The 10,159-nt window shown below is 44.4% G+C and overlaps 1 protein-coding gene across 1 annotated transcript; it reads left to right on the plus strand.

The window, feature by feature from the left end:
- The first annotated feature begins 420 nt into the window (after positions 1 to 420).
- Positions 421 to 4,064, plus strand: LOC105886662 (keratin, type I cuticular Ha4). Its single transcript, XM_012802952.2, is given in 8 exon segments — positions 421 to 449; positions 451 to 883; positions 986 to 1,068; positions 1,573 to 1,729; positions 2,283 to 2,444; positions 2,539 to 2,664; positions 2,861 to 3,081; positions 3,573 to 4,064. Coding segments are annotated over 8 exon segments (1,299 nt in total). The 3' UTR covers positions 3,661 to 4,064.
- Positions 4,065 to 10,159: the final 6,095 nt, after the last annotated feature.

Consider the following 10,159-nt stretch of genomic DNA (forward strand, 5'->3'; position numbering starts at 1 on the left):
CCTGGCTGCTAAAAGAGGATGAGTCTCTGGTATAAAGACCAATTGAACTGAATGTTGAAACATGGATAGACTTGGAAGAAGAGGGCCACTTGGAACAGTATCCACTTAAAGTTCTCTTTGAGGGAGTAAACTGGCAGAATCTTGTGGGTGGGGAGTTGCTGATTCCCAGCCAACGCCACCTCATGTCCCTGGCTGTCCTTCCTTCTGAGTAATGGCGAGAGCCTTTTGGGGCTGTAATAATTCTGCCTCCTTTGAAGCCACCTGATGAAACTCTGATTTCACCAACCACTGGCACCCTGGATGAGCCTGGTGTGACACAACCTAAATGGAATAATTTTATGGGATGAGGAGGGACTCTTTAGAAGCATCTAAGTAGCATATTTTGGAGAAAAATTAGCTAAAGCATTAGGAAATGAAACTATGATGTATGCCAAGCCTTCACCTATCATTAGGTATAAAAGGACCTTCGAGGAAGGAGAGAACCCACATCCACTTCCAGCAGCTCACCTGCTCTTCCATTACCTGTCAGAGCATCATGTCTTACTCCTGCGTCCTGCCCAGCCTCAGCTGCCGCACCAGCTGCTCCTCCCGGCCCTGCGTGGCCCCCAGCTGCCACAGCTGCACCCTGCCCGGGGCCTGCAACATCCCCGCCAACGTGGGCAACTGCAACTGGTTCTGCGAGGGCTCCTTCAATGGCAGCGAGAAGGAGACCATGCAGTTCTTGAATGACCGCCTGGCCAGCTACCTGGAGAAGGTGCGGCAGCTGGAGCGGGAGAACGCGGAGCTGGAGGTCCGCATCCAGGAGCGCTGCCAGGAGCAGGATCCCCTGGTGTGTGCCAACTACCAGTCCTACTTCCGCACCATTGAGGAGCTCCAGCAGAAGGTGAGGGGTGGGCCATGTAAAGGCCCAGCAGCAGCTGGTTCTTTCTGAACAATATGACATTTTCAAGTTCAAGGGCACCTCATGATAGAGGTTTTTTTCCAGATTCTGTGTGCCAAGTCTGAGAATGCCAGAATGGTGATGAAGATTGATAATACCAAGCTGGCCTCTGATGACTTCAGAACCAAGTATGTTGAGCTTTTTGTTCCAGATGAACAAGGCGTCTGTGGCTATTTCATGGCCATATGGGCCTCATGTTGCCCGGAAAAGAAGAGGAATTCACTTCTCCCTTCTTATTTCTCCTCTTAAGGCAGGCTGTGTTAACTACAGTTAACACAGTTACAGGGGTCCACACCCATATACTCCCTCCTCTTCAGTCTATACTGGTCTTTCTGGAAGGGCTTCTTAAATTCAGAAATTGAAATTATTTTTAAGGAATGGATTAGTTTGGTGATATATTTTCCAACAAAATTGAGAGCAGAGTGAGAGACATGTCATGTGTCCATGTGGTGCTAGGGTGAGTTAGGGGATCTCTCCAGCCTGTCTGGGTATAGCTTGAGGGAAACATGTGGAAGAAAATGAGGCAGAAAATGGCATAAGTTCAAAAAGCTTCAGGTGAATTCTACCCACATGAGACACAGAAGAAGAAAGGGGTCTTCATTCCTAGCTCATCCTCTGACCTGTGTGTGCAGGTACGAGACAGAGCGGTCCCTGAGGCAGCTGGTCGAGTCGGACATCAACAGCCTTCGCAGGATCCTGGATGAGCTGACTCTGTGCAGGTCTGACCTGGAGGCCCAGGTGGAGTCCCTGAGGGAGGAGCTGCTCTGCCTCAAGAAGAACCATGAGGAGGTGAGAAGACATGAGACATGCAGGACTCCAAGCTGAGCTTGTTGGTGTGGGGTCAGGAGGCTGTCAAGGCTGGGGAACAAGTGGCATGTGAGATGGCCCAGCAGCTTGCTCTGGGAGTGAACCAGCTGTGAGAGAGGAGGCGGGGCTCAGCTCAGCTGCTAGGAATAGTCTTTCAGTCCTTGGGTGTTTCAGATGAGGAAGGGGCTGAGCAAAGGCACAGCAGTGGCAGAGCAAGGCATATCTGACAATGGCTGGGGGCACAGAGTACCTATGGGATGTGACGAGAAGTGAGGTAGGTCTTGGACCTGCAAAGGGGTTTGGACTTAATCTTATGGGAAATGTGACACTGTTTCAGCCTTTTTGGGAAATTTATTGATATGATCTCTATTTGAGTTTGTGCTACTCCGTGAAATGTGTTAATCTTTGGGGATGATCAGGATATATATATTATATATGTATTTTAGTGCTTTTTGTCAAGGTTGTGCTCACTTTCTTAGAGCAGGAAGATAGCAGATCTACCGCTGTGGGTCATTCTTTCCCCTTTCTCCATTAGGAAGTCAACAGTCTGCGCTGCCAGCTTGGAGATCGCCTGAACGTGGAGGTGGACGCTGCCCCCACTGTGGACCTGAATCGGGTTCTAAATGAGACCAGGTGTCAGTACGAGGCCCTGGTGGAGACCAACCGCAGAGAAGTGGAGGAATGGTTCACCAGGCAGGTGGGCATCTCAGCGCCTGGCCACTCAGTTCCTCTGAACCGCCAGGATCCCTCAGCCTGGGTCTGATCCCATCTCCTCCCATTGGCTATTTCAGACTGAGGAGCTGAACAAGCAGGTGGTGTCCAGCTCAGAGCAGCTGCAGTCCTGCCAGGCGGAGATCATCGAGCTGAGACGCACAGTCAATGCCCTGGAGATCGAGCTGCAGGCCCAGCACAACCTGGTGAGTGTGGCTCAGACCTGATGGAGAGCAGGGGGAGGTTGGAAGGTGGGGTCACAAGCAGGTGGGGTCAAGGGGATGCCCTCTGGGGCACAGTCTCCTTAGCGCTGGGATCTTGGGACTTCTTTGGAACCCCATGAAGAAACCCTGTAAGGAGCAGCTCTCTGATATTCTGTATTTGTTCTCCATCCATCCTCAGAGAAACTCCCTGGAAAACACACTGACTGAGAGTGAGGCCCGCTATAGCTCCCAGCTGGCCCAGGTGCAGTGCATGGTGACCAACGTGGAGGCCCAGCTGGCAGAGATCCGCTGTGACCTGGAGCGGCAGAACCAGGAGTACCAGGTGCTGCTGGACGTGCGGGCCCGGCTGGAGTGTGAGATCGAGACGTACCGGGGTCTGCTGGAGAGCGAGGACTGCAAGTGAGTGTGGTGCAAAGGATTCCCGGGAAGAATGTATATAGAGGGATATTGTGGACACATGCACTGTGGCCACAATTTCAACTTGCCAAACCACATTTATTAATTGAGTGCCAACTATGTGCTCAGTCACCTGTAATAGGTAAGCAATCGTGGATGGACAAAGGTGAAAGGGACAGACGCTGCCCAGGGGGCTAGCCATGGAGACATGGTAGGGGCTGGCCAGGCATAGCAGTAACTGTTAGGTGAGGCTGATTGTATTAAGTTATACATGAGTTCAGGAGAATGAGATAATATTTTACAAAAGGAAAATTCCCCACCTCTGCACATGACATTCTGGGAGAGAGAGAGAAGGATTTGATAACAACCAATATTTGATCTCAACTAACTCTACCCAGTAAGAATTCATAGGATGTCTCATTAAGCATAAGGTCCTATTGCTCCTGAGGGTTCTGTCCACCCTGCAACACCTTCTCATCCTTGCTGTCCCCCAGGCTCCCCTGCAACCCATGTGCCACCACCAATGCTAGTGGCAACTCCTGTGGACCCTGTGGCAGCTCTCAAAAGTGTTGCTGTAATTGAACACCTTGTATTCTCCCTGAAGACATCAACAAAGCCATTTAGGTGAAGCACAGGAAAAATCCTCAGGTCCGGCCTTTGCTAGAGCTCCGCTGACATCAAGACACCACTCATGCCCATGGTGGCATTCCTAGACTCTGAAATGCCTTTCAGGCTCGACAGGCAAAGACACATATCATCAACTTCCAGTGTCTGGAAAACTTTGCATTAAGGGTTGAGCTTTTTTTCTGAGGATGTTCAGCTCCTTGTAATCTAAGCTCTGGTTATTGGTTTAGGATGTTTCCTTAACATATTGTATCTCCTGTTTTCCTTTCTTCTTTGGTATTCTCTGGAGTGCAAGGAAGTTACTTCATTTATTCCCAATAAACTTTATTTCTCTGGCATAGTAAATGTGCTTCTCATCCATACTTATGCATTGTAAATTACTCATCATGGCTGTTTCATAAAAATAGTCTTTCATTAGGAGGATAAAATGGATTGAATGATGGTGCTCAACTATTATGCACCACCAGGAACACTGATGAGGAAGGAGGGATGCCCTCTCATGAGGCTCCCCCCAAGGGTGGGCCATGCACAACACCCTGTCTTCAGCACCCACAACCTTCTTGCCTTGCCTACAGGGCACTTGGCAATTTTGAGAATCCTCCCCAAACCCCACTGTTATCTCCCACTATCACCCTCATCGGAATGGAATTTTCTGCTTCTCCTTCTCCTAAACGGCCTGAAGACCTACTTCTGTAGAAACTACTCAATGGGCAGTGAGCCACTTCTCTCAACCTTTTGCGGCACCTGCATTGCTGACATATTGGCAATAATAGATACCTGCTCCTTTCACAAACTGTACCTTTGTTGATTTCCATAAACTGTACACTCTAGGTCCTTTTCTAATAGCTCTGATTATCTGTCTTCCTTTTTTGGTCCCAACTGAAAGAAACACCTAGATCCTAAGCCCTCTGTTTTTCTCCCTCCCTATTCACAGAGAACTAACCCCTCTACTACAATGGCTCCCACATCCTGCTCTCACCTTGGCTCAAGTTTCAGGTTCTTATTTGCCCATAAGGGCATCAGGCCATTATATCATGTTTAACCAATCTAAAACTTACCTTTGACAAGCTGGTTCATATTGCTACCCACTTGCTACTCCTGATGTGTTGTCCTCCAATAAGACCCTTCAAGGGCAGTCCACCCTCTCTCTTTACCTTTCTCTCTTCAAGTTCATTCTTCCCCTTAGGTCTTTACCCTTATTTACAATGTTATCCCATGGCCTCTTTATAATTTAATTTCCTAAAATCCCAAGAAAAGCTGATGTTCATTAAGCTCCCCACCTCAAAATAACATTGATCTTACTGAATCCCTACTTGCTTCACCTCTGAATTTTTAAAGCTCTCACATCCAATGCCACGATCTCAACGATCCATTCACATTAATTCTACCTGATTGACACAACTTCTATCAGTCATCTATTACGTGTGCCAGGTATTGTGTGGGTGCTGACATGTACAAACCCCAGTATATTTACAGTCCAGAATGGATGAGACAAAGAGATAACCATCATAGATAAAATTCAAAAAGGTGTAAGTAAAGAACTATGAATTTCAGAGGTATAGGAGAGTGAAGAGAAGAGGCTCCAAGAAGGAGGTAGCATTCATATAGGGCTTTAAAACACAAATGTTCTCTTCATGAACATTTTGTCTGCCTGCTGGTGGACTGCGGGCCTTTCAACACAGACAATATCATCACCTCTTTAAAGCCTAGTGTAAACCATGGAATATGCTAAGTAGAATAAATAAAGAAGAGTAACACTAATGAGAATTCATGGAAAGGTTATTAAAAGTTTATATACTTCCCATGGTTTCAACTTCAATCAACTATTACTGTATGATATTAGCATAATTCTCAAATAAATTTTGCTGAGATAGATTTGGACAGATGAGCATGTGTAGACCTGAGGGAGAGTTTTCTTGAGCATGAACTTTGCCTGGTAAGGAGATAAGGAATCAGGAGGTGTGCTTAGAGAACTGCAGCCCAATTCCTAGACCAGAACAGAAGACAAATATGATAATAGAATATGAACTGAAAGGTAGTTAGGTAGGACTATATCTGCCAGTGCTTTGAATGGTTATTCATGAGAGTTTCTTGCAAGGAAGGTGGCTATATGATATACCTGGCAACTGTGTACAGGCTGGTTGGTCAGGGGGCCTGTAAGTTGGTGGAGCTGGGTGAAATAGAAAGCAGATCAATTAGGAGGTGAGTGACAATAGCACTGAGATGGGTGGAGTTGGTCGGGGCAGAGGAAAGGAGGATTTTAGAATCATGACCCAGGATACGGAAGCTGATTAGAGGAAGAGGAACAAGGGAGAGAGAACAGAGTACAGAAGTACACTAGAAGATCAAATAGTACTAGTACACTAGTACTAATCAAATGCTATTACTGTTCTTCAGAGAAACAGAATCAATAGGCCGTACCTGTATACGGATACGTAGAAAGAGATTTACTATGAGGAATTTGTTCATGCAATTATGGAAGCTGAGGAGTCTCACAATGTACTGTCTTCAAGAGGGAGATCCAGGAAAACTGATGGCATAGTTTTAATCTAAGCCCAAAGGACCAGTAATCAGGGGGACTGCTGGTGTAAGTCCTGGCCCAAGTCTGAAGTCTCAAGAACCAGTAGTACTGATGTCACAGGGAAGGAGAAGATGGATATCCTAGCTCAATGAGAGAGGAAGAATTTGCCCTTCTTCTGCCTTTTTATTCTATCTGGGCCCTCAACAGACTGGATAGCATCCACTTATGCTGGTGAGAATCATTGTCATTACTCAGTCTACAGATACAAATACTAATCTCTTCCAGAAACACCCTCATGGACACAGTCAGAAATAATATTTTACCAGATGTCTGGAGACCCCTTAGCCCAGTCAAGTTGACACATAAAATTAACAAACACCAACCATGGGTCTGAAGTTTTTGAGCCTGAGACAATAAAACAGTGGGTCTCCATTAGAGAGAGCTGGAGAAGAGGACTGAATTTGAGAGAGATGTCAGCGAGTTAACCTGATAAACATGATTGTTAGTGCTGTCGGAGTGGTTAAGACTGCCACGGAAGATGATTGAACCTTGGGGATCACTGAGAGAAATGACAGAGCTAATCTAGGGCTCTCCAAAGTCTCTGATATGAGATTCAGTCCTGGTTTTCCAGGTCTTGAGGATAGAGATGCTCTCTGGTTATGAGCAGCTGAAGTGACACAGAAGCCAAAGAAAATCAGAATTGCAATGAGGGGTGGCCAACAGCAACCATGTAAAGATGGTGAGAATCAGACAAATTTGCTGTTTCTAGCAATGGGGAGATCACTGGTGACTATAACAAGAATAGGGTCTGAGAAAGAAGCCATATTTCAGTGTTGCTTTCATGTCTTTCTCAAATCAATAGCATGAGAGCAAACTTAATGCAAAAGTTCAACTGAACACATGCTTGGTAAGCATGACATTTTGCTTTATCCTCTGTGTACTGCTAAAAATGTTTTATCACCTATTTTTTCCCTTGATTTGCAGAGGAGTCTACATAAACAGGTTTTTCATTCCTTCTCTGAGCATTCCCCAAATAAAACTTCCCCAAGAAGTCTAGCGCAATTACGTTACATTGCCCTGGATTATTTGACATTCTTCTCCTCTATTCCAGACTGGGTAGAGTTAAAAACATAGCATGAGTGAACTCTGTTTTTTTCTGACTTGGTTTGGTCCCTGAAGACCCTCAAACTCAACACTCCCTTGGGGTCTAAGATATAGTATAGTGTAGGAGAAATAATGGCAGTTCAGGAGAGGGTTTGTCTGTGTCTATCTTTGCTCAGCCTAGGTACTATCATGGCCCATTCTCCAGAGCTCTTCTGCTTGTTCCTCATTGGAAACCCTGTTGAACAGAGCCAAGCCTGTTGGCTTAGTCCCTGGGTCACCATCACATTCTTTTTCCCTCAAAGGTAGGGAGGCCAGAGGATTGACAACTTGGCCATAGTCACCTTTATGGAGCGGCCTGTAGATGCCCTGTCTCATGATCTTATGGGCAACTCTCATGGGCTGGCCCCATGGGCTGGGGTGGATACAGACAGTTTTTCTGCATTTCTAATCCCTCTCTGGGAGTCTTAATTAGCATAAAGTCAAGTCTTCTTGCCCCTTGTGCAACCAGTGATACTACTCCGGGCTTCTAGCTGACAATTAAAATACCTTTAATCTTCAAGTGGCCCAATATGTCACTTTACATTTCTAAAAGAATTCATTTTACATTTTTCATGGTGAGAATTTCAGACACCAGGACCTGGCCTTGAGGGAAGATGGTTTGGAAAAGAAGGAGGGAGGCTTCCTAATGCCTTCAAAGTCCTGCCACAGGGAGGGTGGCCTAAGCAGAAGACCCATCCTGTCTGCACTCCATGGTTAAGTACCACTGGAGAGTTTGCATGTGACTCTTTCCACAGAAATAGCCATGGCTTCCATAATAAATAGTATCCTTAAGCCTCAACTGCAATTTCCTCACATCTTAAGACCAGAAGCCTCAACCACAGCGTCTGCCACAATTACATGGGCAGGTATAAAATCTTTCTGTTTGTTAGGATTTAATTTGCTCATCATGTTTATTGAAGGGTTGTTGACCAGAGATGATAGTATTACTTATATAAAGGTAAGAATGTACATTGCACAATAAGTAGAATAAATAAAAAAATAATTGCCTTTCAGACTTCCTGGAAAGCTAACTGAAACTTGGCTCTTTTTTAAGAGACCCAAGTCCTTTCAACCATTGTTAGTATTGGCCATGTATCTGTGCAGAAGTCATGGTTACTTCTACTTAAGATGTAAAAAGCGTAAATAATAGTGTTTTCTAAACTCTGCCCACCATCTTCAAAGATGTTAGGTTATTAAGTATGAAATGCTCGATTTTCTTAAGTATTGTTTGACAGTTGATATCTCTAACATTTCACTTTGATACTTTTTTTTTATTGTGAAGAAATATCCTCATTCTTTCAAATAGATGTTTTGGCTTGTGATTACCTTTCAAAATTTTTTAAGAGCAAATCTTGTGAAACCACTGATCAGTCAAAAATATGTGTTATTTTCAAATGTACGTGCCATCCTGGAGCAAATGTAGCACAGACAGCTTGAAATATCAATAGATTGTTTGGGAAGGATGTGGCTAATGAATGCACTGTACCTTGATGATCTGAGAAATTATGTTCTGATGACTTTAATCTTGAAGATGAGCCACATGGGCAACCTGAGACCAGAAAGCTGTAGTGGAATTGAATCCATCTCAACCTATGTATGAATCAGCAGCAAGGTTTGACATTACTATTCCAACAATATTGGACCACTTGAAACAAATTGGCAAGGTAAAGAAGTGGGATAGAATTCTGCATGACTTGAAGGAGAATCAGAAAAGAAATCATCTGAAAGCTTTCCTTTCTTTGCTGTCACTACATAAAGGTGAATCATTTCTACACCATATTATTTTGTGTGATGAAAAATGGATTCTTTTTGACAATTGAAGCCTTTGGCACAATGGTTGGATAAAGATGAAGTGCTGAAACATAGTCCAAAACCAAATATTTACCAAAGAAAAAGCAACTGGTGTTTGTTTGGGGGTCCAGTGCTGGGGTTATCCACTACAGCTTCATGAAACGTGATCAATTGATTACAGTAGATGTCTACTACAGCCACTTGGATGACAATGATGAGGATTCTTGTGATGAGGAAGATGAGTTTGGTCCACAGAGACAGGCCAATTCTCTTGCAAGACAATCCTTGACTACATGTTAAACAAACAATGGTGCCCAAACTACAGAGGCTGGACTTGGAAATTCCCTGTCATCCACCATATTCACCAGACCTTGAACCAACTTGAATATCACTTCTTGCAGGCTTTGGACTACTTATTTCAAGGAAAAATATTCAACTGTCAACAAGCTGTGGAAAATGCCTATTGCCATTTCACCACGGCTTGCTCTCCAGGTGTCTTCGCTGCTGGCATAGACAAGCTATCATTAAGAAGGCGAAACTGTGTTGATAGGTTAGGCGCAAACTTTAATTAATTGTACTGCTTCTTGTTTGAGATATAATGAACTTTTGATTTGAAATTGGACATTTTGTACTTAATGACTTACCTCTGGATTATTTCACTCTGACTGAGGTAGAGGCTATAGTAATGGTGGCATGGATCCCCACAGACATGTAATCTACAACATTCTCTTTCTTTTCTGTTCTTTAAAAAGTATCACTATCTAGATTTTTCTTTATTTTATAGCTTGGGGCATAGAAAGAGAGGAGAAGGGTAGGAGGCAATTCAGGAAAAGCTAATGTATTTAGCTATTTGCTTCATGCTATTTGATCTCAGCCAATAGGATTTTAACAGGTTTGGTAGTGATTTTAAACCAACCCACCCATTTCATATCTCACTGATGATGGGATCATTTTAAAGGTAGAGATGCAAGCGGGAGGGGCAGAGAATTGTGGATTGTGAAT

The sequence above is a fragment of the Otolemur garnettii genome, unplaced genomic scaffold (genome assembly GCF_000181295.1).
Source record: "Otolemur garnettii isolate 467f Iridium unplaced genomic scaffold, OtoGar3 scaffold00018, whole genome shotgun sequence".
NCBI lineage: Eukaryota > Metazoa > Chordata > Mammalia > Primates > Galagidae > Otolemur > Otolemur garnettii.